General features: G+C 43.3%; 2 protein-coding genes across 3 annotated transcripts; one reads left to right on the top strand and one right to left on the bottom strand.

Annotated features, from left to right (window-relative positions):
- Window positions 1-234: 234 nt before the first annotated feature.
- Window positions 235-12438, bottom strand: bap1 (BRCA1 associated deubiquitinase 1). The gene is made up of 17 exons (XM_015958807.3): window positions 12262-12438; window positions 12012-12041; window positions 11875-11929; window positions 11604-11736; window positions 10668-10787; window positions 10410-10471; window positions 9679-9821; window positions 9356-9434; window positions 9135-9258; window positions 8830-8968; window positions 8556-8740; window positions 4061-4191; window positions 3506-3969; window positions 3120-3349; window positions 2892-2984; window positions 2733-2805; window positions 235-930 (listed from the first exon to the last, which is right to left on the bottom strand). Exons 1-17 carry the CDS (start codon window positions 12296-12298, stop codon window positions 797-799), a joined length of 2232 nt encoding a protein of 743 aa, XP_015814293.3. The 5' UTR covers window positions 12299-12438; the 3' UTR covers window positions 235-796.
- A 239-nt stretch (window positions 12439-12677) lies between these two features.
- On the top strand, window positions 12678-25567 carry rad54l2 (RAD54 like 2). 2 transcript variants are annotated; one of them, XM_015958805.3, is made up of 22 exons: window positions 12678-12816; window positions 13898-14098; window positions 14333-14660; window positions 14743-14879; window positions 14964-15098; window positions 15191-15414; window positions 15508-15690; window positions 15766-15899; window positions 15974-16170; window positions 16246-16588; window positions 16670-16847; window positions 16931-17158; window positions 17266-17384; window positions 18021-18139; window positions 18519-18618; window positions 18702-18907; window positions 19017-19189; window positions 21297-21493; window positions 21610-21794; window positions 21914-22003; window positions 24078-24170; window positions 24356-25567. In XM_015958805.3, exons 2-22 carry the CDS (start codon window positions 13954-13956, stop codon window positions 25342-25344), a joined length of 4503 nt encoding a protein of 1500 aa, XP_015814291.1. In that variant the 5' UTR covers window positions 12678-12816; window positions 13898-13953; the 3' UTR covers window positions 25345-25567. The 2 variants fall into 2 exon arrangements, with proteins under 2 accessions (XP_015814291.1, XP_015814290.1); XM_015958804.3 differs by having other exon boundaries at window positions 14306-14660.
- Window positions 25568-26632: the final 1065 nt, after the last annotated feature.

The raw sequence follows: 26632 nt of genomic DNA, 5'->3' as shown, positions 1-26632 counted from the left end.
ATATTTTATGAACCAAGTTTCATTATAAACAACTCTACTTCCTGCAGACAGCTTTGAAAGGGTCCCACTAGCCTGAGTGATCACTCTCCCTAGTGTACATCCACTGCCACTACAACAGTTACATAAAACCACTCCAGGTACAAATCTACATCTAAATCTTTTTCGCTGTAAAGTAAATTCCACAACAACTCATTTCACTGGAAGGATAAAAAGTCATAAATGCAGAAACATAGATCCGAATTTCATTAAGTTTATTTCAGAATGAAATAACGAGCACAATGAACATTTAAATTTAGTGTACATATTAACACACAAATATGTACAAAAACTACACAGCCGCCAACATTCAACTGGAAATTATGTTTCTCTGAGATCCAAATGTGACACAAGAGCTTGTTTTTCCTTTGCAGGACCTCAATAAAGATATTTACAAGTAAAGAGCCTTTTATGAAAAAGCGGAACATTTTATGACTTTTTGAGATTAAAACTGTACATGTAAGGTATCATGATATTAAAATACTTAAAAGAGCAGAATAAATCCATGCAGAGTGTACTGAAGCTGAAGATGCGTGTAAGTTCAATATTTTTATTGGCACTGAGAGATGATTACTAGTTAGAGCTTTTAAATAAACTCCAGTCAGTTACGATTACGAGACTAAAATATACAAAAGATCAGAGTAAAATTAACTTGTGGTCAATTTCATGAAGCAGAAGAACTTCCAGGAGTGCAGCAGCAACTTCCTGCTCCTCTGCCACAACTGCTCGGCACGGACAGCTTCCTTACAGACGATTGTGATCACTGACGTTTGGCTTTGTACGGTCTGGAGCGTTTCCTTCGGTCGGGCTTCCTCTGTTTGTGCAAACGGCCGATGCTCACTCCCTGCCGACGACGCACAGAAATGTTTTGCTCTACGAGGCTGGCCAACATGCCTGCAGACGGTTAGAAAGAGGAATGGTGCAAAAATATATAAAACAATTGTGGAGGAAAGGAAAAATTGACTTGGTTTAAAAACTCAACTTGACATTTTTTGTTCATTCTGTTTCTAATTGGTGAGCTTCTTCACAGCTCAGTTGTTCAGGGCAGACCTCTTACCAAAATAGCCCCTTCAGAGTGAAGATGCAGAACAATCGGACACTAATGATTTACCGCTGAGACCTCAGAGAAATACATGCTGGAGTAAAACTCTGCTTCAGGTCAACGGCTGAGAGTAAAAGATGACCTCAAGTCTAAAAGGCAGAAAGTTAAGGATGAAATATGTACAGAGGGATTTAGGTCAAATACCACTTCAAATCATTTTGTTTCAAAACAAAATCAAATAATAATAGTCTGAGCCCACGGTCATGTCAGTAATTAGTTGAAACCTAGTTTAAAGAGTCACAGCATGAAAAAAGAAACTGAATTTGTTCACTCTGACCACAGTGTTCCCTCTCAAGTCTAAGAGTTGCCATTTAACCTGTAAAGCTGAAAAAGGTGTTCCTTTCATGGACTGACCAACGTCTTTGAGAAAGTAAAGTGGTCGGGTAACAAAATCCTGAGTGATTATGATTTAGTAAAATCAAATTGAAGAGCAACAGTTAAACTTTGCAAGATTATCAGTCATTCACCCACATTCACACCCTAGTGGTGCTATAACACAGCAGATTTAAAAGCGTTCATTTTGGGGTGTTGGTACAATTCAACTCAAAGAATGGTTAATGTAACACTGAAAGTTATATGGTTGATATGGAATAGTGACATGAGAGTCAATCCCGAGTGTTAAAAAAAGAGTAGGGATGTGTAAAGGTGAAATTCTGATGATACAATACGTACCACCATACAGGGGAGACGATACAGTATATTGTGATACATTCAGCCAGATGATATTAGCAATTTTTTAGACTGAATTTATTGTAGGAAAATTCAATAAACAGTCCAAACTGATACGAAATGTGTTTAACACAACTGAACCATGATTGAGGGGTTTAAATTTCAATGGTGGAAATAAAACCCTATTGCACTCTGCTGCCAACTAGCCGTCTACTTTTGAATTGCACACACAAAAAAAAAGAAAATACGCAAATGTTTGCATGTAAATTCTTCCAAAATTTCAATACGTGGCTTTTGAATATCGATACAATAATGCAGGAAAAAATATCACATTATATTGCCTTTAGATGTTTTCATACATCCCCTTAAAAGGATTGTTTCCCAGTCAACTCTGTAGATGTCACTGTGGACAAAATAACTCCTGAACAGCTAAATCTGCACCCCCACAGCAGCTATAACACCTGCAGGGTTAATTAGCAGACTCCATCCCCTTATTCTAAAGGTTGGACTCGTAGAGACTGACTGGCTGCAGGAGCAGCAGTGGGTTAGGTGCATTGTAATAGACATGTTTTTAGTTTGTTTCATTTGGTTAATTTTGGGGAGGTGTGTTGTTCTTGGGTTAGTACTTTGTTCACTGTTGCAAATGGCCAATCAGTAGCCAGAGTCACAATGCCGGCCTGACTCAGCCTTGCCAGGTACTTCAACGGAGCAGGGACTAAAACTAGGGGAGAAAATACTGAACCGTGCCCTTGGGAACTGTGGTCTGGCCGAGCTGCACCGGTGCGAGTTACTCCGAGTTATACTCCTGGGGAAACCCCCTTTAGTGACAAACTTGTGCAAGATTAGAGAATTCTGAAATTATTTTTTAAATGAGAGTAAAAAGGAAACAACATAAATAAATTAAAGCAGAAACAGTCCAGTTTACCTTCTTGGGCCAGCATTGATATAAAGGTGCAGATAAACTCATCATAATTGTGTGTCCTCCTCTGATCATCTATCTGAACAAAAAATAAATAAATCACTTAGTAACCACTAAAAAAGTTCCAACAGGGAAAATGCATTCCAGATTTAAAAACAAAAATACTTTGTATTTCTTTCTCTTCTCCACTTCCTCCTTCAGAGACACCTCGTAGTTGGTGATGTCGGCCTCCACGCAATTCAGCAGCGCCAGCAGCTCCTGCAAAACAAACTGGGCTGATCCACCGCTTTACAAGAGGAGCATCAGCTCTCAAGAAACAAAAACATAAAGGTACTATGTAGCTTAAACACTCCTCGTCAGGTATGCAGTGCTGTGGAAGCTTTCCGGACTTACTTTAGGAGAGTACTTATCCCCGGAGGGTTTGCTGTCGGCACCAGAATCTGTAACGCTGAGCTTCTTTTTGCCAGGTTTCCCCTCAGCTCCTTCTTTGTTCCCCTCCTCTTTCTTCACCTCCACTGATGGTCCCTCATCTCCTTCCTTTATGCCCTCTTTTTCATCTGCTTCCTCTTTGACTTTTATCTTCTCTGGAGTGAAAACCTTCGTGCCCTCTGGCGCCGAGTCTCCTGCACATTCAACAAACAAAAGAGCAATCAGTAAAAACGAACACAGACATGATTAAAACATTACCCTCTGATTTTACTCCATCTACTTGTTATTGGCTGTATTTTCCCCTCTGCTAAGGCTTGTAAAACACATTTCTGATGATGGTGTGTTCTCACCAGATGGAAGGAGGGAATAAATGACTCCATCTTCCTGTAGGTGTAGCAGCGCCGCGCTGACAGAGGGGCCTAGTTCTCTCACAGCTCGGTTGTGTCTGGAGTCTAGTCTCAGCATCTCGTCTTCCCCAAACAGAACACGAGACAGATGGGATGCGACTGGGCTGGACGGCCGCGTGGCGGCCTGGGAGCGCGCCGGCGAGCGCAAGGGGGAGTTGAAAGCACTGCCGATTTCAGAGGCCGTGTCGGTGCTTTCGTTGCTCGGCGTGGGGGACGGCTGAGAGGCAGACGTGATACAGATCCCCCCGGTGCGTCCTTCGGTGCGCACAGACAGGGGAGTATTTAAAGCATCTTTTCTCTTAGCCTCCTTCTTCAGTTTCTCAGCTAAAACATTGAGGGCGATCTGGCTCTCTACTCCGGTGCCGACCCGGCCCGTTCTCGAGCGCAGACTCGCCTTCCGTCTGAATCTAGGAAAGAATTCAAAAAGAGTTTAGGTCAGACCCAAACAGGAAACATAACAAAAACTTTATCTCCCTTTGAACAAACTAGAAGACATGCCTAGTGGACGTGCTGGCAGAAGCTGTAACTTCCTCCTCTTCGGCATCATAGTCTTCGTCATCCGTGTACGAGGGCTGGGATGGGCCCGGCACACGAGAGCGGCCAACGCCTGCAGCACGATCTTCCTCCTCCTGTCAGTCAGAGTCGTTATTAAACATCCAGTCATGAAAACGAGGCTAAAAGATCACACATTTGTTTGATGCGGCTTTCTGAGCGCCTGGTTTGGTTTGTTTTTTAAGCAGCTCTCTAAAGAGGAGGCTGGGGTTTTGTTTTCCTGCTTTTCCACGTAAAGACCGTTCAGGACACAGAAAGCAATATGGGCGAAAACCACGACAATCGGTGTCAGAAAGATGTCTGATCTATTTAAATACTGAACAATACAGCGTGTTCTTTAATGCGTGTGTGTGGGATTACCGATTTATTTTTGCACAGCACTTTCAGCTGCTTTTTGTGTGAAGTGTGCTTCAGAAATAAAATCTGAGTAACTATTCAGAACTGTTTTTTTATTGTAAATAACTACAGCTTAAGGCTCCTGGAGCTAAAATAAAATGCTTCTTTGCATTATTTCATCCAAAAACCACTGCTCACCATCTTTAGTGTTCAGACTGTCGGTGAGACAGGAGATGGAAAGATAAATGTCCCTGTGGGACCTAAACACCTCCTGCTAGGTCCTCACATTTTACAGATTCAGGGATTGACCACTAGCGGTGTGAATCTCTTCACGTCTCGTCTCACGATTTGATTCAATAGCTCAAAGCATCACAATTTTTTTCCATACGGGTTTATTTTCATCAATGAATAGAGCAGTGGTCCTCAAATGGTGGCCCGAGGGCCACGTCCGGCCCGCGAGCCCTCTCTTTGTGGCTCCCAAACCATGCGCGCACCCCCCACCCCCGACCGGGAGGTGTAGGATAGATAGAGCTGAGGAAAATAATCAAATAATCAATGCATGAGATGCGGGCATTCTGCATCATAGAAGAGTACCATAATCAATAATAGTGGAATGTGGTTTCGTTATTTTAACGGCAGAACCAGCGTAACATCCACATCTGTCAGAGCGGTGTTCTCCACATTTACCGGGTAGGAAACTTTGGTCCGCCTTTATGTGGTACTGCAGGGCTGAGCGCTGGAGTTATAACCTGAGACCGAACCCGAACCGAATCAGCCCGATCGGTTCTGTTGGATTTGGGCCGTGAACTATGTTAATTGAGAAGGTTGTCACGCCGCTCGCTCGTTCAGAGACATAGACAGAGACAGAGAGAGAGAGAAGAGAAAGAGAGAGAAAGAGAGAGAGAGAGAAAGAGAGAGAGAGAGAGAGAGAGAGAGAGAGAGAGAGAGAGAGCTCCTCCAAACACGCATTATTATTTGTCATGGAAGCGCTCAGTCAGACCGAGTGCTGTGATGTCGGGAGGTCCGGTCTTGGAGAGGGAGCGGGGTCAGTGACGGCGGCTGCAGCGTGATCATCTGTCTCTTTTATTTAGGGACACGGAGAAGTTAAAAGGAGAGAGAAATGGAAGATATAAGTTTTTGTTCCACTTTATTCTTTTGTTTCATGATGATAACACTGTAATGTAGTGTAAAGCGCTTTGGAGTCCTTACTCTGAGAGGCGCTATACAAGTGTGGGCCATAAACTGATGTTAACTTCAGCTTAAGGAGAAACTGGGAGGAAGCTTTGGTTCATTTTAAGTTACAGGAGATCTTGCTTCCCATCTACAACCTACCTACGACAGGCATCCTCCTTGGAAGTTTTTCAGTCTAGACTAAAGATACACTATTTTACCCTTGCATTTACCAGTTAGCTGCTGGATGGGCTTTTTTACTTTACTATATTTGGAGGACATGTTTCCATTGGTTTTATTGGTATCTCTTATTTTAGTTTTGGCTTGTTTTATTGTATTCTTGGTTGCATTTTTCTGTTTCATGCGTTATAATTTTAGTATTGTCTGACTGTTCAGCACTTTGGTCAGCCGTATGGCTGTGTTTTTAAAGCGCTATACAAATAAAGATGATGATGATGATCTGCTCCTCCAGAGACAGCATGGACCTGAGAGTTACATGGTGAGGGTCCCACAGGACAGGTTAGTGCAGTCACACAGCCGAGCTGGAGGGGGACAGGTGTTGTCCTTCTTTATATTGCAAGCTATGTGCATTACAGCCAGGGATCCAAGCAGCAGCAGCACCCCCAAAAGTCCTTGAAGAGACAATGTGTAGTCTTTACCGTTAACCTCTGGAACAATTAACTGAAATGCTGTTGAAAATGAATCAAACAATGCCCCGTTGTTGAAAAACATTGGCCGCTTTGAATCATATAACCCTAAAAATCAGGTCTGAAATACATAGAAGCGGATCTACCGTAAATCCTCTAATACAGGCCTGGGTCTGTATGTGACTCAAGCTCATCAAGCTCCAGGCCTTTATTGGAAGGAGGACCAGAATTAGAGGCAGGCCTCTATTTCTATTTGAGCAAAATGAACTAATGGTTCGTTGGAGTTTTTGACAATTAATATTGAGCCCACATTTTCAAAGTTAAACACATTTCTTTTAACAACGGTAGTTTCTGCTTCAGCCCTCTCCCCCTGAGCAGCGGCCGCAAACTCACTGATGCACCTGCAGCCTCTCGGAGTTCCTGCTGCTCTAAACATTAAAATAATTATTTCATTTTCGATTCCTCACTTCTGATTACCTTCAGTGGTGTCTGTCTGTTGCAACCACCAGGTACAAAAACTAACTTGTTTTTATTTGACTATTTTTCTGTCCTGCCTGTTTATTATCTTCCTGCATCTCCTCTCAATCCTAAAGAAAAACTGCTACCTGGGTTCATATATATTCACCTCATGAGTTACCTTTGAACTGCAGTTCTAAAAGATTTACCGACCGCAAAAACAGCGGAGTGCTCACCGGCCAAACCAGTGAGGTGCATCACCGGAGGACAAAACAGGTGATGCCACCGATCCACAGCAGCGAAAAGCATCAGGCACAAATAAAAGAATAAAAGACAGAAAACATAAAAGGAAATAAGCCGATATGAACGATCGCGTGTTAAATTAGTTTTTGAGGTGGCGACACCTAATTTGATAATGTTACTGTGGCCGTGCTCAGGACGCAGATGTCTGGAGCGCGTCATCAATCAGAGCTTTGCATACACAAGCTGGTTAAGATTAGGATGGGGGTGAGGGGAAGGTTAAATTGCAAGAGGGAAAAGGTCACAATTTGGTTAAATGTCCGTTTTACGGCGGGTGTCAGTACCGACGCTCTGGCACAGCACGTTGCCTCCCGACGCGCAGGAGCTTGTCACTTGCTGACAGCAGGCTGCTGTCTTTTCCGTGGACTGCATCTTGCCGGTCATTATCACGTGACAGCGACTAGTCGATGACAGGCATAAAAAGTCACTATAGAGCGGTGAAGTCGACTAGTGACTAGTTCATACAACCCCTGCTACTGCTCCCCAGAGTGTTCTGCAGCATAATCAGCACGTTCTCTTTGAACTTGATATCAAATTTTTGCCTCCTCTTCATCTCCACATGGTTAAAGTTACCCTCGCTGTCTATCACTGGCAAATCAAAAGTGAGACGGATGACACAGCCGCCCCCCGTACTTGCTTGTTACCACATTCCACCCGGCCACAATAAAAAACCGGCCATTATTCACCTCCGCCGACTCCGACACCGGCCAAAATATGATACCCGGCAGTTAATTAAATACAGGCTAATATTAGAGGATTTACGGTAAGTCACTGGGTGACGCAATTTTTCCTTCTACGCGAGCCTGTGAGATCAAAATGCATTTACTGATTTGTAACAAGCGGTTACAAAACTTTAAGCATTGCTGTTTTACACATTTACCTCTTCGCTCATTGCCAGTGTTGAAAGGGAGTCTAAAGTGCTTGCTGTTTTGCTGGAGGTTGAATGATCTGAAGAAATGCTTGTTCGAAAATTGCGCACCCAGAGATTTTTGACCCCAATGGCTATCCATTGGTAAGGTCTTAGTTTAACACAAAAATACTGCTTGCTTGTAGTGATTTAGGTATGTACTGCCCCCTATCACCAGGGAAAATACACGCCGTCCCTTTAAGACAATGTAAAAGTGCTAAATGTTTTAGACATTTAAGAAGATTTAACAAAGTTTAAAAAAATTATGTTTGCTACCATCTCTGACTGTGGAAAAACGTGCTCTACGGATGACAAAAATCATAAAAAATACTGAAAATCTATAGGCCATGTCCAGTTTTTACCTCCCATTTAGTTGATAAAATCCATAATGGGTCTTAATATTAGATTTTATTGTCTTTGGAGGAACTTTAGAATCAAGTGTTGATTTGATTCATAATCATTTATGTCCGCATCTCAATGCAATGATTATTAGACTAATTTCATTAGCTCTACTAATTAATCTACAAAACTGTCAAGAATGAAAACCGTTGTTGACTGCAACTCAAATTTAGTGTTTAAACAGAAAGCAGAAGAAAGGCAGTAAAGACATTCAGTTTCCCTTTACCTGCATTGGGGACTTTGCATAGTTGTGGTTGTCGAGGAAGGCAGGAAGGCGTGGAACGATGGGGCCAGGACTGGTGACCTGCTGGGCTCCTCCCCCAGCTGGGACCGGTGGTTTTCCCATGACTTTAGTGCTTCCTGAGGGGTTGGAGCCATCCTTGGACTGAGCCCCTGATTCATCCACTGAATCTTAAGATGAGAATTTAACATTTACGATTTGACTAATTAAACTGCAAGGTGTTAGTTACAGAGAGGGGATGGAGATGAAATGAGGCTACCAGAGGAGGATCCTTGGGAGGTGCATGGGCCTACATCTGCCTCCTTCTTGATGGGAGAGGTGTTTTCCTCTGGGGAGGCAGAGTCCTGCTGCTTCTTGTCATGAGTGGACTCGCTCGGAGTCTGAGTGAGTCGGATCATCTTAAGATAAAACAACAGATGCCACAAAAGCATGTTTAGAGTTGATCTGACTTTGCAAATAAAACCCAGATTAAAATCTGATCACATTAAACCTTCCTAACATTTTAAACACAACTAAATCTACATTTAGAGATGGATGAACTAAGGTTTCTTCTCAGCTCCTGACCTTCTGCAGACCCTCCAAAATAGTTTGTCGATTCTTCTTCAGAATTTCCAGTTTGGACTCGTACTTCATCCTGCGGTCCGGCACCACAGCCATCAAGTTGAAGCGGATGTCGTGATAGGGCTCACTGGAAAAAAAAAAAAAAGTAAAGGAGCAGCACGAGAGTGAAGCCTTTAGGGTGAGCGTAGAAGCTGAAGCACTTAGCTAAATGGTGCATGACTCACCCAGCAGTGGCCAGTCCAATCCGTTCCATGATGACACGGCGGGCCTTATCGGTCCATTCCTCATCCTCCCCCCAGGGCCCTAAAAGCACAGTGTTATAATAAAGATGTCTGTTGTAGGGAATCACAAAACATCACATAATTTATCAATAAATGGGGAAACTAATTATTCAGCATCTAAATAACTGCCTTAGGTTAAAAAAAACGTTATCATGAAGCCAGAACCGACCCCAGGTAGAGCACTAGATCAAAGTCTGTCTTACCAAACTAATAAAAAATACCAAATGGAAAAAATTCTGTCTAACTTGGGGTTTGCTGCCTCTCACCGTGGTCTATGGGGTATGACTTGAGTCCATCCAGCTCAAAGAGGCGATCTTTTATTGGTACGTAACTAACAAAGTGGAAGGCCTCCATGGTCCGAACGGCGCTAATCCCGTTCTGTTTCTCTGGCAGGTGTCGTGGCTCCGGTCTCCATGGAAATACATGAAAATTAAAAAGTGCAGTTTAGGAAGGTTTTATGTGGAACATGTCGCTAATGTATCGCCATCGCGATATAGGCATGCGCAAGACACACATCGCAAAGAACAGAAAAAAACACAATCAATGGTCAGCTCAGATGTTCATAATGCATTTTGTCAATCAAACTGAAGCATGAAGTTTTTGACTAATCAAATAGAGCTTTTCACCCATTTGGCCAACTGGGTGGGTTCTTATAGGACAACTGCCCGCCTCCTTGGCGGACGGCACTTAATTTGGATGGTTAGCAAACACCTGAGTTAGCTTCGCTCTGCCGTCTTTCTGTCAACTCTGCCTTTCTTGTTCATTTTCTTTTTCCCTTTCCTCACATCTTTTGATCACAATTTAGCTTTTCCCATTTTTATTATACTTTTTAGTAATTTTTTTCTTTGTTTTTCACTTTTTTGCACTTGATTTATGCATTTATTTATCACCGCACTATTAATTACTGTTATTGTGCATAGCAGATTTTCCTAATATGTCGCACAGCCCTACAAGGAACATCTGTAAATATAAAAATGTACCACTGATTGTGACTTACCTGGCATGGCTGTTATGTGCTCGGGCAAGTTCGGGAGCGTTTCCTATGGCGTAACCTTTGCTCTGGAACAAAGAGGAAAAAAATCTGAAAATTATTATATGACAGAAACAGGTGAAATAGAAGAAGAGAAGATCTACAACGAAATAAAATAAATATTTTAAATGAGAAGTTCTCAATCTGATAATATGCCTCATGTGAAAGTACAAATATCCAAGTATGATTCAAATACCTGAGGATAAAGCATGTGTAATAACTTACCTCTGGGCTAAAACCTTTGGTAAAAGCCTTTATGCGACTGAGGGTGGTCCCAAGCTCGACGCCACTGCAGTTCAGGAGAACACTCAGCAAAGCGTGGGTGGCACATGAGTTTGGAATCAGCTAGCAAGACAAAAAATGTCACAAATATGTTAAATAAAACCACTGAATTATCTAGTTTAAGCGTGTTACTTCATCTCCAAAACTGCACTTTATGAATATGTAAATTCATAAGTTGCAGAGTTGTTTTATTTATTCTGTCACACTTATTAACTTTAAAGTATGCACCTTAGTAAACCTTAGTAAACATCTCTTACCTCTATTTTGTTAAATCTTCTAATTAACAATAAATAGAACTTGGAGGTTGCAAGTGTTTTGAAACTAAGCTAAAGTCATCAGCTGATTAAATGCATTTGTTCTAATGTGTCAAGCTCCATTCATCATATACTGAATAACTTGTATGGCGTTACGGTTGGCTCAGCTTATGCCCTTTCATGTTTGTCATCCAAATAAATAATCTTAAAATTCTGCTGCTTGTGGAAGATTTACTTCTGACTGGTTAAAAAACATGTTTTAACAGATAAAATACTTTGAGCATTTTAGTTATTACATTTTAACAAATCAATACTTAGAATTTTTGTGTATTTAACACAAATCTATGTTACTGTGCTTATACAAATTATATTAACGCCAAAATCAAATTCTATCAATTGATTGTTGTATATTTTATTTAAAAACGAGGAAATGCACATTATTGAAAAATGATACATTGAGTGAATAAGTCAGACTTAAGAGCACAAGCAACATTTTAGCCATCGTATCAGGCAGGCTGATGGTATAACACAAAATATAAGGATATGTAAACAATTAGAAAGGAATCACATAATATTCGACACATTATCTACAAATATTTCACACAACTATTAATGAAACTCTTACCTGATGAGCAAAAAACATATCATTTACAATTTCCTCATCAATGACTGATGTTTCATCCACTAAAGTGTTGACTTTTCTCCTGGAGCGACGCTCTTCGATCCACTTAAAGAGGAAGATGAAGCCATAAACAGGACTGGAAGGAAATAAAATCTCAGTTGTCACCACATGTTTACACAGGAACAAGCAAGCAAGGCCTTATGTTTACAGATAGGGATGTTAAATTATATCTTCCAGGTATTTGTGCCAAACCGATCATTATGTTGCTACATACCTCTGACACTTGCTTTGAAGATCATAAATTTCCTCAACTTGGACGCCCTTGACACCTACAGAAAATTCAAACAATGATTTAAACAAGATTCACATCTACACGTTCAAAAATGTAATGTTCTCATATCTAATACTCACCAAAGTCTTCCACCAGCAGAGTGAACAGACCTGCAATAACAAAACATTTCAATTAATGATATTCTTCAAAATGTAAACGCAATAACTTGATTAATACGGTTAGAAGTCATATAACACAATCCACAAGAAATCTTGATGATTTTGCTTAAATTAGACTAATTTTCATCGTGAAATTCATCTTATTAACTGCTCAAGATGAAATGTGGAAGCTAATATTTGTTAGCTTCAAATGTGGCTCTAAATGTCTCACCTGGATCACTCTCCAGCTCCAGCCACCCTTTATTCATGTTTTAACTCGTCCACGGCAGACTAATGTTTACCACGTTCTCCGGTCCATTTCCAACAGTAGCTGAGAATAATTTTTAGATGAACGTCGCTTTAACTCACTAAACATCCGTGAAAAGCTAAACGTAAACACAAAAGACAGAACGCGTCGCTAATAAATGCCGTCATAAGGCGGAAATGGGTGGTGTTACAAAGAAAATAGTTCGGCCTGCAAAATGCTCATTTATTGCTCGTGAAACAAACGGAACAATTTTACAGCTGTTCATTAAATTTGCTTGAGTGTATTATACTTATGGCGGTATTTCAATTATTTAATCCGATTTTGTAAAACAATAATTAAAAAAAGAATCGGGAACCTTAGTTTGAGTTCTTGCTGTGGGGGTAACTTTTATGGTCACACTGGAAAAAATGTAAATTTGCAACGTTTATTAGTTCGTTTACATACATTCTACACCTTTTAGTTGCATGCTTGATATGTGCACAAATAATCATACTTTTTGATCAACACAACACGCAGAAGGTAAGCTCCAATGGCTCCTTGATATTTGAAGGCAACCGACGCGCTTTAATTAGCCGAGCGTGTTAGCTTCGTTGTAATTTAGGCTGCTTTAGCTGTAGCTACGTTACACCCACACAATGTTAGATCATTATCTCACAGCGACATCTAAGTGATTTGTTTAATCGACTGAGACCTTTGCTTTTCTTCCAACTCTGTTCACCGCTAACTGTGGTTCCTTGCTTACACGTGGGTGTTACGAGTGTTTCCGTAGTGAAAATGCGTTTATTGTTGTGTAATTAGCAAACATGAAGGTACGCCACCTCAGCCTGGGTCACAATACACATTTCACTGCAGAAAACAGGTAGCTGAGTACTAAACTACATAATCAGCGGTTGTTTGGTGAAAATAAGATTAACATACAACAAAGAAGCTGCAGAGGGGGCTTCATGCTAGCTAGTAGCAGCCCGACCGATCTAAGAGTCGTCAAAGGAAGTAAACGCTGATTTCGCGTTAATTTTAACCTATTAACGCGGTTTTATTATTATTACTGCGTTACATAGTCAAGTTAATTAGTTTTACGGCGTCTCCTAATAGTAAGCCATCCCAGAGCATTGCACATAATGATTTAGTCAGATTTATTTACACTTTATACAATCTAGTAGTGGTTTATTAGTTGAAATGCAGACAGATTACAGCTACACAATTCAGTTTGATCCACTTATATAACTAAAATCAAATTTGGCGACTTATAAAATGCTGTTGCCTATTTAAAACTTTGTCTATGTAATAAGAACCCAGGGGATTGTATAGTCCTTAAAATATATTTTCTCATCATAAGAAAAAATTAATTTCAGTGACTGCTGGTTACATATATCACAGGAATATTAAAGAGTCTATAGTGGTTCATTTAAAAATTCCCAAACATCTGCCATTTTGATGGAGAATGTTTAACTGTATTCTTAATTGTGACAACCAAATATATATATATATATATATATATATATATATATATATATATATATATATATATATATATATATATATATATATATATATAAACAAACATGTGTTTCATGTTTTGCTTGTTCATTATCGTTCTTAGTGAAAGCTCCTAATGAAGGTCCGTAGGTAATACATCTGATAGCCTTGCAAGACAACATGTCTGAAGAGGCCATTTCAGAAAGTGACTTGGAGGCCAGCTTTGACAGTGAAGAAGAGTGTATGGAAAATGAGGAAGAGGAGGACAGTGAGAACATGGAGGATGATGACGATGAAAATGATGAAGACGACAAAGATGGTGATGGTAATGCCAAGTGCCGTTTTTTCATTATTATTATTATTATTATTATTATTATTATTTGCCTCCAATCAGCTCAAGCCTCCTTACTCAACTGTTGAGCATGGTGGTGGAGGAATGATGGTTTGGGATGTTCTGAATTTTAACTGAAATTGGGTTATATGATGTCAATTACAGCAGTTGTAAAACAAAAGCGTATTGTTTTAACTTTAGATGAACTCTCACCATGTCTTATTCAAGACCGCCCTTCAAGTGCCCAGAGCCAAGCAGATGGGACTCGGGACGATGGGGACTCCAGTTCGGCTTCCTCTGAAGACCTTTCCTCTGAGCCTTCGTCCCAGCCTGCATCTCGTCCATCCTCCCGAGCTCCCTCCAGACCCTCCTCCCGTTCTCAGGCTCCCACCAGCCCAGAGCTCTCCAGCCAGAGTAAGCCAACTTCCAGTAAAAGAAAGAAAAAAAAATCCTCTAAATTAGCCAAATCATCAAAGTCTTCAAAAGGCTTCAAACCTTCCAAGCTTTCCAAACCCCACAAGCTCCACAAGCCTGCACATATGAGGAAAAATATCAGGTAGGTTAAATAGTTTGCTGGTGTTTTAACGAGTGTGGTGCACTTTCATTACTCAACAGGGCGTTTCTGTTTGTGTTTACAGGAAGCTGCTGAAGGAGGATCAGCTGGAGGCAGGAACTAAAGCAGCTCAGCAGGAGGAGATGGATAGGAGGAAACGACTGGAGCAGCAGAGGAAAGAATTCCCCACACAAGCACCTGTTCTCCTAGATTCCCAACTAGGTGACTTCATTCATCCATTAATTTTAATGGAATTCCTCTGTTGCACTTCCTTTGTGTTCTAAATGCTGCTCTGTTCTGTACCAGTGAAAACGGCGGCTTTACTTGCAGAAGTTTCTCACTTGGTTCCTGTTAACCAGTCAGATGTTATCTGTCTGGACAGCAGCGGTGAGGAAGATGAAAAAGCGGAGTCAACTTTACCTGCGCTTGCTATTAGAGATGGTAACCTTTTCCATAATTCTGATATCCTTATTTTCATTTAGGCAGCATACGATTTAATTAAGAATTAACACACTGTTTTCTAATGATCCCAGACGTGATCGAGCTCAGTTCGGGTGATGAGGACGCCATGCAGATAAGCAGCGACGAGGAAGCTGATGGTCCCACTGGCTCAGAGGAGAGCAGTGGCGCACACATTAATGACTCGCTGAACATGCCTGATGCCCAGGGACGAGTGCTGGTGAATATTAACCACCCACCAGAGGAGAAGGACATTTACCTCGCCCCACAGCTGGCCAGGGCCGTCAAACCTCACCAAGTATGCCTGCAGACTCACTCTTTTCATTTCATAAAAGACAACACAGTAGAAGCCTCGTTCTCATGAACATGTTTCTCCTGTTCGTCTCTTAAGATCGGTGGAATCCGGTTTCTCTATGATAACCTCATCGAGTCTCTGGATCGGTACAGCACCAGCAGTGGCTTTGGCTGCATCCTGGCTCACAGCATGGGCTTGGGGAAGACACTGCAGGTCATTTCCTTCATTGACATCCTTCTGAAGAACACCGAGGCACTCACCGTGCTGGCCATCGTCCCTGTGAGTGATAAAGCTACACGTGCATGCTGCTTTATTTTGATGAAGCCTTGTGATTTTTGGTTTCCCGTTCTTCAGGTGAATACTCTTCAGAACTGGTTGACAGAGTTCAACCTCTGGCTGCCCCCCCAGGATGCCCTGCCAGCCGACACTGACCCTATGTTTCTCACCGGACGCACATTCAAAGTTCACATTCTCAATGATGAGCACAAGTATGTGGCATGTTGGCTCATGTGCAGGTGAAGTGATAGCTGCTTGTTATTGACGTTGCCTGTTTGACCCACAGATCCACAGTGGCCAGGGCCAAGGTTGTGGAGGAGTGGTCAAGAGACGGAGGTGTGTTGTTGATGGGTTATGAGATGTACCGCTTGCTGACTATGAAAAAGAGCTTTGTGATGGGGAAGAAGAGGAAAACTAAGAAGGCTGCTGGACCGGTTATCATTGACCTTGATGAAGAGGATCGACAGCAGGAACTTATGAAAGGTAACCTTAGAAAAATAAAACACACACTAGATATTTTTTTTAACTGTATTTTAATACTTTTGTTATTTAATTTAGGAATTGAAAAGGCCATATCCCGGCCTGGTCCTGATGTGGTGATCTGCGACGAGGGCCATCGCATCAAGAACTACCACGCCAGCACATCGCAGGCACTGAAGAACATCCGCTCCCGGCGCCGGGTGGTTCTGACCGGTTACCCGCTACAAAATAACCTCACTGAATACTGGTGCATGGTGGACTTTGTCAGGCCGGACTTTTTAGGCACTCGCCAGGAGTTCAGCAACATGTTTGAGCGTCCCATTCTGAACGGTCAGTGTGTGGACAGCACGCCACAGGATGTCCGCCTAATGCGCTACCGAAGTCACGTGCTGCACAGCCTGTTGGAGGGTTTTGTTCAAAGGTGAACTTTCCATTACATCCAGAAATCAGATCAAATGAGAAAAGAAGCTGTGTGTTTCTTCATGCTGCTTCTGATTCACAGACGAGGCCACGATGTGCTCAGAGGGCATCTTCCGAACAAGGAGGAGTTTGTGATCTTGGTGCGGCTCTCGCCCATTCAGAAGGCGCTCTATACGGAGTTCATGAGGCGCTTTCGAGAAGCAGGGAACAGTGGCTGGCTCAGTCTCAACCCACTCAAAGCCTTCTGCGTTTGCTGCAAAGTAGGACCGTTTCTTAATGTTCGTCCTTATTAACTCCCATTAGTTCACAACCACTAAAATCTGTCTCTTTATGATGCACACAGATCTGGAACCACCCAGATGTCCTCTATGAAGCCTTGCAGAAGGAGAATCAGACCAATGAGCAGGACTTGGACCTGGACGAAATCACCTCCTCCAGTAACCCTCGCTGCCCCGCTCCCAGCTCTGATCTGAAGGCCAAATCGGACTCCAGCAACAGCAAAGTCAACAACAGCCTGCCACCACTCAATGTGTCTCAAGATCGGGCCAGTCAGGTCATCACGTACGAATGGGTATGTCGAGAAAATACCGTCTGTGGAAAGCTGATTCACTGTCAACTTTGGTTTATTGTTGGAACCGTTGCGTCAAAGTTCAGAGCTAAAAGTTTTGTTTGTTTTAGGCGAAGGACATAATGTCAAACTACCAAGCGGGAGTTCTGGAGAACTCTGCTAAGATGGTTCTGCTCTTCCACTTGATCGAGGAAAGTGTCAGGAGGGAAGACAAGATTCTGGTCTTTAGGTGAGTCTTCTGTGTTTGATCTACCGTGGGACTGTTCCCAGGAGTCGGGGCTAAGGCTGACAGCGGAGTATCGGTCATGAGCTTGTTAAGAGGACGCACATTTGGTCATTTTTTTGTGTTCTTTTTATTTTCGTGGTGCTAAAATAGACAACATTGTTTCTGGCTGTGGTCGTCTGTCTCTGTCGCTCATTTTCTGTCCCTCACTCTGCTCTGCTCGTGTTTGAGAGAGAGATGGACAGAGGCTGATTCGCTGGCTTCCTTCAACCAAAGACATTTATTGTAATTTCATCACACAGACTTGAATGTGCAAATTTCCTTCTTTTAAAAACTATTCAACGTTTTCTGACACAAAAAGTTGTAGCCTTATGGTGATTTAAAGTACTTTTGCCTAAATGTGTCAATTTCAGAGCTGGAGCCGGGCGATTCCCCAAAATCATCCAGGTTACAGGTTTACATTGTGAAGCTTGATTTGAAGGAACACATGAATCAAATTGAAATCGCAATTTTTGCGGCTCCATTTCCACCCAGGAAACGGTTGAAGTCTCCTGTGGGAATATTTTAGATATCTTTAACTTGTTTCTAGCTGTATTTACATGTTCTAGTTATTCCTAATGATTTTTAATGTTTCTCTACCAGCCAAAGCTTGTTCACCCTCACAGTTATCGAGGACTTCTTATCGAAGAGACCCATTCCCCAAAGCAGCGCGTCCGCTGACGGCCAGAACCACAACTGGGTTCGCAACCTCAATTACTACAGTGAGTCATTTAGTACGATTAAAAACAAGCTAAAAGCCTGGTTATTCAGCAGTTTTCACGCTTTTTGGTTTGTTAAACCATGTTTGGAGACTTCCCTGTTGACGAGCTGTTTTTATTTCTATGTTAGTTAGTTAGTTAGGTTAGTCTCGCTCGTACTGCTTTTCATAGAGAGAGAAAATGATCAGAAATCTTTGTTGCAACTTACTGCATGTTCAGAGTTGACATTGGTGTGTGTGTGTGTGTGTGTGCGTGTGTGTGTGTGTGTGTGTGTGTGTGTGTGTGTGTGTGTGTGTGTGTGTGTGTGTGTGTGTGTGTGTGTGTGTGTGCGTGTGTGTGTGTGTGTGCGTGCGTGCGTGCGTGCGTGTGTGTGTGCGCGCAGGGCTAGATGGAAGTACATCATCTTCAGAGAGAGAACGACTTATCAATCAGTTTAATGATCCGGAGAACAAGACAGCATGGGTGTTCCTGCTCTCTACCAGGCACGCCTCACTTCTCTTTTCATCATTTCCCACTTGCTCTTTATTTTTGCTGATACAAGTGTATGTTTGGGCCTTTTTTTCAGGGCGGGCTGTTTGGGGGTAAATCTGATCGGCGCCAGTCGGGTTGTTGTGTTCGACACATCTTGGAACCCCTGCCACGACGCCCAGGCAGTTTGTCGCGTGTACCGTTACGGTCAGAGAAAACCCTGCAACATTTACCGCCTGGTCTGTGACTTCACGCTGGAGAAGAAGATCTACGACAGGCAGATCTCCAAGCAGGGCATGTCGGGTAAGAACCTCTGCTCCTGAACTCAGTGGGCTCAGTTTTGAGGCTTTTGAGATTTTCACTCGTGTGTAAAACTTACACACATCTGCATGTACTTATTTCTCTTTTAAAGATCGCGTGGTCGACGACTTGAACCCAGTTCTGAACTTTACTCGTAAAGAAGTGGAATCGCTTCTACATTTTGTAGAAGAGGAGCCCGAGGCAGAAAAAATCTCAAAATCCCGTGAAAGCGTAGAGCCGGTCATTAATAGAATCTGTGAGCTCTACCCGAACCTCATCACCAAGGTACAGCTGCTCAGTGTTTCTGTGACTACATTTATGCTTGGAGTTTTAGTGTTTTGTGTGTGCGTGCGTGCATTCGTGCGTGTAAACACACCAAAAACATCTCCAAAAATTAGCAAACACACTTTTCCACACAATTCCACTTTCAGTGTGTCGGTGGTGTAAAATTATGATGCTGGCACTCTTAAGATTGCTGCAGTTCCATGTGAGTGACCTCAACATGCAAGCAGTTTATCGTCAGATTCTCACGGCTTGAATCATAAGAACCAAACAGCCTGCAGAAAAAACACCTTCTGGAGAGATGCCTCTCCCAGTTACAGTGGGACGCAAAAGTTTGGGCACGCCTGTTAATCTTCGTATTAATCTTTACTGTATAAAATGTTGGTTGTTGCGATAAAAAATGTCAGTTAAATAAACCATATAGGAGACACACAGTGATTTGAGAAGTGAAACAAAGTTCATAGGATTTACTGAAAGTGTGCAATAATTGTTTAAACACAATTAGGCTGGTACATAAATTTGGTGCCACAAAAAAGAAATGAACTCAATATTTAGTAGATCCTCCTTTTGCTGAAATAACAGCCTCTAAACGCTTCCAGTGAGTCTGGATTCTGGTTGAAGGTATTTTGGACCATTCTTCTTTATTAAACATCTCTAGTTCATTCATTACATTTGATGGCTTCTGAGCATGGACTGCTCTAACTCTCACCACAGATTTCCAATAATATTCATGTCTGGGGACAGAGATGGCCGTTCCAGAACGTTCTACTTGTTCTGCTGGTCTTGTTGAAAGACCCCGCCCCCGGTCCACCTTCAGCTTTGTCACTGATTCCTGCACATTGGTCTCCAGAATGTGCTGATATTGAGTGGAATCCATGTGTTCCTCAACTTTAACAAGATTTCCAGTCCCTGCACTGGCCACACAGCCCCACAGCATGATGGGACCACCACCATGTTTTACTGTAGGCAGCAGGTGTTTTTCTTGGAATGCTGTGTTCTTTTTCCTCCATGCATAACGCACCTTGTTATGCGCAAATAACAGTTTTAGTTTTAACAGTCCACAGCACCTTATTCCAGAATGAAGCTGGCTTGTCCAAATGTGTTTTAGCATACCTCAGCTGCTCTGTTTGTGCTGTGGGTGGAAAAAAGGCTTCCTCTGAATCTCTCTCACGTGCAGCATCTCCTTGTGTAAACTGCGCCAAGTAGTTGACCAATGCAGAGTGACTCCCATCTGCCGCTAGATGATGCTGTAGGTATTTGGTGCTGGTCTGTGGGTTAATTCTAGCTGTTCTCACCATTCTTCGCTTTTATCTGAGAGTTTTCTTGGTCTGCCACTTGGAGCCTTAACTTGAACTGTGCCTGTGGTCTTCCAGTTCCTCAATATGTTCCTAACTATGGAAACAGACTGCTGAAATCTCTGAGACAGCTTTCTGTATCCTTCCCCTAAACCATGATGGTGAACAATCTTTGTTTTCAGGTCATGTGAGAGTTGTTTTAGACCCCCATGTTGCTGCTCTTCAGAGAATATTCAAAGAGGAGGGAAACTTACAATTGGCCCCTTAAATACACTTTCTCATAACTGGATTCATCTGTGTATGGAGGGCAAAGGTCACTGAGCTTACCAAACGAATTTTGAGTTTCAGTAATTAGCTCTAAAGGTTTTGGAATCAATAAAATGACAGCAGTGCCTAAATGTATGCACCTGCCAAATTTGTTTAAACAATTATTGCACACTTTCTGTAAATCCTATAATCTTCGTTTATATGGGGGGGGTGCCTAGGAAGGGAGATGAGGTGAGGAGAGATGAGAGACCGTGCAGGAGAAACCCTCTGATGCAGCCTGTGACCACAAGCCAAAGCAAAGATTAAGGGCTAGCTGAACAGTTGATGATCTGGTTCACCTCTGGAAAACTTCCTCTACTTAGTCGTGTTTGATCACTTTAGCCAACCTGGCGGGATCGAGCCTCATCTGTTTTGTGACTCAACCAGACTAATTACTCCACTCACACAGTTGGAAACAGAGTTATCAGTCTGCTTATCCAATCAAGATTATACAGACATAATTTGCTCGTATTGTGAAAAATCTGTTGTGTTTATCCAAATCTCTGTAGGCACCTTTCCACCACGAGTCACTGCTGGTGGATCGTAAGGAGTCAAAACTCACCAAAGCAGAGAAGAGAGCAGCGAAGAAGAGCTATGAGGATGAGAAACGAGCCTCCGTACCGTACTCTCGCCCGTCATACGCTCCCTATTACCCCACGAGTGACCAGGATCTGGCAAGCATAGCAGCCTTTAACCAACATGGCTGGTGGGTTGTCCTCTCACTTATTTGAGTGAAAGATTGTTTCCGAATGCAAAAACACTTCACATGTCAGCAAACATAGAAATAAAGCCAGGATTCTGGTTGGACTCTTCTGTTTTCAGGCGCCACCTAAACCGACCAGACGACAAGCCCGTAGCGAGCGTCCGACCCACCCAATCAACACCGATCCCAATGATCCCTCGCCACGCCCGCATGGGAATGTCTGGCTCCAGCCCTGCAGGAAGCCTACCTCTCAACTTTCTGCAGAAAGCCGGCGTTTATGTGCAAAGGATCGTCACCTCAGCTGGTACTTCACTACTTTTAATATTTAATCAGCCAACAAATTCCAAGGAATTCTGGGAAATTTGATTGAAAAAATAAACCGAATGGAAAGACTTTAAAACAAGTTTTCATATTTTTCTACAGATATTATTTTCCCTGGATCCAACAGCACAACAGATGTTCAAGCTCGCATTCCTGCTGGAGAGATTATCCACGTAATCAGGGGATCTAAAGGTATTCAGTAACAACTCCTCTTGGAACGGATAAGTTCCCATTTCAGAGCAGAGGTTCACTGAGAATTGGTGGCCCAAGGATCAGGTCTCTGCTTTTTGCAGATGATGTGGTCCTGTTGGCTTCATCAGAGCGTGATCTCCAGCTTTCTCTGGAGCGCTTTGCAGTTGAGTGTGAAGCAGCTGGGATGAGAATCAGCTCCTCCAAATCTGGGACCATGGTCTTTAATCAGAAAAGGGTAGAATACCTTCTCCGGGTCAGGGACGAGGTCCTGCCCCAAGTGAAGGAGTTTAAGTATCTTAGGGTCTTGTTCATGAGTGAGGAAAGCTGGAGCGTGAGATCGATAGGTGGATTGGTGCTGCTTCTGCAGTGATGTGGGCGTTTTACCGATCTGTCGTGGTGAAGAGAGAGTCGAGCTGGAAGGCAAAGCTCTCGATTTACCGGTCAATCAAGTTCCTACCCTCACCTATGGTCACGAGCTTTCAGTAGTGACCAAAAGAACGAGATTGCGGATACAAGCAGCCGAAATTAGTTTTCTCCACAGGGTGTCTGGACTCTCCCTTAGAGATAGGGTGAGAAGCTCGGTCATCCAGGAGGGGCTCGGAGTAGACCCGCTGCTCTTCCACATCGAGAGGAGCCAGTTGAGGTGGCTCGGGCATCTAGTTAGGATGCCTCCCTGGTGAGGTTTTCTGGGCACATCCAACAGAAAGGAGACCTCAGGAAGACCCGGGACATGCTGGAGGTACTATGTCTCTCGGTTGACCAGGGAACACCTTGGGATTTCCCTGGAGGAGGTGGCCCAAGTGGCTGAGGAGAGGGAAGCCTGGGCCTCTCTGCTTAGGCTGCTGCCCCTGTGACCTGACTCTAGATAAGCGGCTGAAAATAGATGGATGGATAAAAATATATTAAAATTCTCATCTCACCTTCCGCAGGTGGTCTCATCCTTCCAAGCTCGGGTTCTCTACCAGAGGCGGGAAGCTTGAGAAACCGTGTAATACATATTACTTTTGAAAAATAATAATCGGTCACTGAGTTTCACATGAAGGCAGAACATGAAATAAGTCTTCTAACCTTATTTCCTGCATTAACCGCTGATAGAAAATAGATGGGGAAATGCTCAGGTCCACAAATGCCACTCAGACCTACTTCACACTATAAATTACAGTCATGTCTAGGAGAGAGCAGAATGTGTCTTCAATCAATCAAAGCTTTATTTATAAAGCGCCTTCCGCAACCCTGTCAGGAAGCCCAAGGCGCTGAACATGGTACAGTACAAAATTAAAGAAAGTGAATAAATCAGAAAATAAAAGCAATTCAAATTACAGATTACAAATGACAAAAAAGGTGAAACATTCTAGTAGAAGACAAATGTGTAAAACAAGGGAAAAAGTGAACCAATGAAAACTGTGAGATAAAATCAACATAAAAGAGGGCCAAATTCAAACATGTTCAGGAAACACCAAGCGAAGGAGGTGGGTTTTTAGGCGACTCTTGAAGACTGGCAGAGATGGGGACAGCCTAACTGAGGGTGGCAACTGGTTCCATAGTGACGGTGCTAGGACTGAGAAAGCCCGGTCCCCGCGAGTACGACACCTAGAATGAGGGACAACGAGCAGGCCTTGGTCAGAGGAGCGCAGAGCGCATGATGGGGAATGTCTGTTCAGGAGCGTGGCCAGATAGGTGGGACCACCACCCTGGAAGAAATTAAAAACAAAGACGAGGAGTCTGAATTGTGAACGACAGCAAACCGGAAGCCAGTGCAGTGAGGCCAGAACCGGACTGATGTGGTCCCGTTTCCTGGTCCCAGTCAGGAACCTGGCTGCGCTGTTCTGCACAGCCTGTCTTGGCTAGTAGAAGCTAACTGTTAGCATTAGCAACTCCACAACACAGCAGAACTCAAAACAAAACAGAGGCAGCAGAAGAGTTGCATTGCTGTTAAGTCAATCAGAGGTGTGATGTTTGCATACCATGAATATTAATTACTCACAAGACATTGATTCATCCTAGAAACCACGGCTAATTTATTGAAATAACAAATGTATGCCCACTGAAAAAACACTGTTGTGTTTTCTGGCAGGTTCTTACATCAGGACAAAAGACGGAAGGATCTTTGCTATTCGAGCTGGAAAACTCAGCAGCCCAATAACGGGGGGCACTTCTGCTTCAAGAGGTGCAAATTCATTCTGCATTGTTGTCCTACGTGGTTTTGCATTTTAACGATCATAAAAATGTGTACAGCATCAAAGGATGTGTTCTTGAAATTATTCTTCTCAGTCAACAGCTGTGGTGTTTGTGTTTAATTGAGGCATTGAAGGGTGTATTTGCCTTAGTAATGTTGTTTTGATATCGCCACAGACAGCCAGGGCTCCTCGGTCCAGTCCATCAGTAATGGCTGCTCGTCGCCTGTCGATCCTCAGCAGTGTTCTCCTGACCCTGACCAACAGGTGTCCTCTCCTTCCAACTCTGAGATCCTCAGGGAGCTCAGCCACTACACCTCACCCCCAGGTGATCTGTCGTCTGAGATGGGGAACAAACCGGCAGACGTTCCATCTGGGCCCACAGGAGAGGGAGGAGGCCCGCAGACCGGTAATCTCAGGAGGGAGATCAGCGATGACCTCCTGACTTCAGTGTTGGAGATGCGAGGCAAAAAACGCAAGCACAGTGACATCCAGGGCAACGCACAGATCGGAGGCAATCACGCTTCGGCCGCAGCTCATTTCCCTGGACTGTCCATGGGTTCAGGTGGACTTAGTTTTCCACCTGTGGGTCTGAACTCTTCATCCCTTCTGGGGAACTTAGGCCACATGAGCCAACCACTTCTAATGGGCGGTGGCGGGTCGTCGTTTCTTCAGAATCCGGGGCAAACGCTGGCCGACCTACAGTCCATGTTCCCCTCAGCAGGCACGGACTTACTGAGACAACCTGCCACAGGGAACAGCCACCTTCCCGTCCCTTCCTCGTCCTCTGCTTTCTCCTCTGCGTCCACCACTATTCCCATGCCATCTATGCCCTCGGCAGGAACTTCCTCCTCCCTCATATCCGGTTCTTTGCCTCCATACCTAATGAACCCCAACATGGCCGGTCTGCTTTCATCGAGTTTCCCTCTGAGCTATAATCAGCCGCTGCTTTCCTCATCGAGGATGTTCCCCCCGTCTCTCCTCTCTGCATCAGGGGGGTTCCCCACCCCTAACTCCAACTCTGCTGCATCTGGGTACCTGCCACAGTTTACCAACCCCACCTCCAGCCTGCTGGGGTCTGCTCTGACCCAACCAGACAGACATCCGAGTACAGCAAACGGAGGGGACAGTTCTGATGATGATGTCATAGAGGTTATGGGACAATAATGTTTCACAAATCCCATCAGTGATGGGAATCATTCTACAAGCAAATGTAAAAAATCTGATTGATAAGTACAAATCTAAAAACGTACAAATGAATTCAATTTTGTTCATCTTGAGGATCTACATCATCCAACTCCTATTCCTGATGCGCTCATCAAACACAGACTCTCCTCTGCGGGTGAGAGAATCTTGTAACCCAACGACTAAAGTCAAGAGGAACACAAATCCGTATGCTGAATAACATCTGAAGGGTTTTCAGCTGGAGCAGCAGAGCGGTGGGATCTGACGTTTGCCGTACGAGGACCAGCTGAATCTGCGCACAGCCCCTTCTGCTAGATTTTTACTCAAGAGTCGCCGTGTTGATGGTCTGATGCTAGATTTTCTGGAAAGCTGTGAGCCACTGTACGTTCGAACACTAATGGTTGCAGATCGGTGAAGAGCAAATCCACAGTGGGGACTCCTGGTGTTCGTCAAAACCACAATATACAAAAAACCCTTGAAGGCTGACCTTTTAAACGTAGATCTGGGGTATTCAGAGCATATTTTAGTGTTTAGAGGTTTGATAGACACCGTAGCACACACACCCCCCCCCCCCCCCCCCCCCCGTTAAGCAACCCATGTGACTGTAACTCAAAATGTTCATACTTTGTAAATAACAGCCTTTATCATTGTTTATATTTCAAGTCAATACTGTGCAGTGTGTAGGTTTATGGTCGTAGGGAGATGTAGTATTGCAGTAACCATGACGATAAATGCACCCACACACCCAAAATATGTTTGGTTTTATATTAATGAGTTTGCTTCTCTTAAAACTCAAACGAATGTACTTTCATGTTAACCTCTTGCCGGCACAGGGACGAGACGAGGATTCATAACTGTGTGCTTTTCGTTTTTAGCCTTAAATAAAACAAACATTCTTGAGTTTGAGCTTTTATATCTAGTACTGACTTGATCCCGTGGTTCTGGTAAAAGCAGCAAGGCAGAAATGTTACCAGCTCATATACGTTTGACACCTGACAGAAGTTTCCCCTTGTTCTTTAATATGTTGATTTAACCATTTATAGTCTTATTTCTAGAAACTCACTGAGAACAAAATAACTAGAACATCAGCACAATCTGAGAAGAACCTGGACTTGTAGCCACCAACCATCGCAGCAGAAGTGTGTGATTTGTCACTGAAGCTGCCGGTGACCGTGGAGCACCCTGCTGAGCTAAGCTGATGCGGTGGCCTTAAGCTGACGGTGCCGTTTTGTGACACCCCCCACCCCCCACACCCCCCACCCCCCTTTAG

Source organism: Nothobranchius furzeri, chromosome 3 (assembly GCF_043380555.1).
Source record: "Nothobranchius furzeri strain GRZ-AD chromosome 3, NfurGRZ-RIMD1, whole genome shotgun sequence".
Taxonomy (NCBI): Eukaryota; Metazoa; Chordata; class Actinopteri; order Cyprinodontiformes; family Nothobranchiidae; genus Nothobranchius; species Nothobranchius furzeri.
This window is presented reverse-complemented; position numbering and strand designations above follow the sequence as displayed.

Excerpts from the sequence above, each read along its gene's own strand:
- bap1 (XM_015958807.3), bottom strand. The coding sequence starts at position 12,298 with ATGAATAAAGGGTGGCTGGAGCTGGAGAGTGATCCAG. Across the intron at positions 8,969-9,134 it reads TTTTGGAGGGTCTGCAGAAG|ATGATCCGACTCACTCAGAC; the intron begins GTCAGGAGCTGA and ends TTTTATCTTAAG. Across the intron at positions 4,192-8,555 it reads ATGCAAAGTCCCCAATGCAG|GAGGAGGAAGATCGTGCTGC; the intron begins GTAAAGGGAAAC and ends TCTGACTGACAG.
- rad54l2 (XM_015958804.3), top strand. The coding sequence starts at position 13,954 with ATGTCTGAAGAGGCCATTTCAGAAAGTGACTTGGAGGCCAGCTTTGAC. Across the intron at positions 19,190-21,296 it reads ACCCGAACCTCATCACCAAG|GCACCTTTCCACCACGAGTC; the intron begins GTACAGCTGCTC and ends AAATCTCTGTAG. Across the intron at positions 22,004-24,077 it reads CGTAATCAGGGGATCTAAAG|GTTCTTACATCAGGACAAAA; the intron begins GTATTCAGTAAC and ends GTTTTCTGGCAG.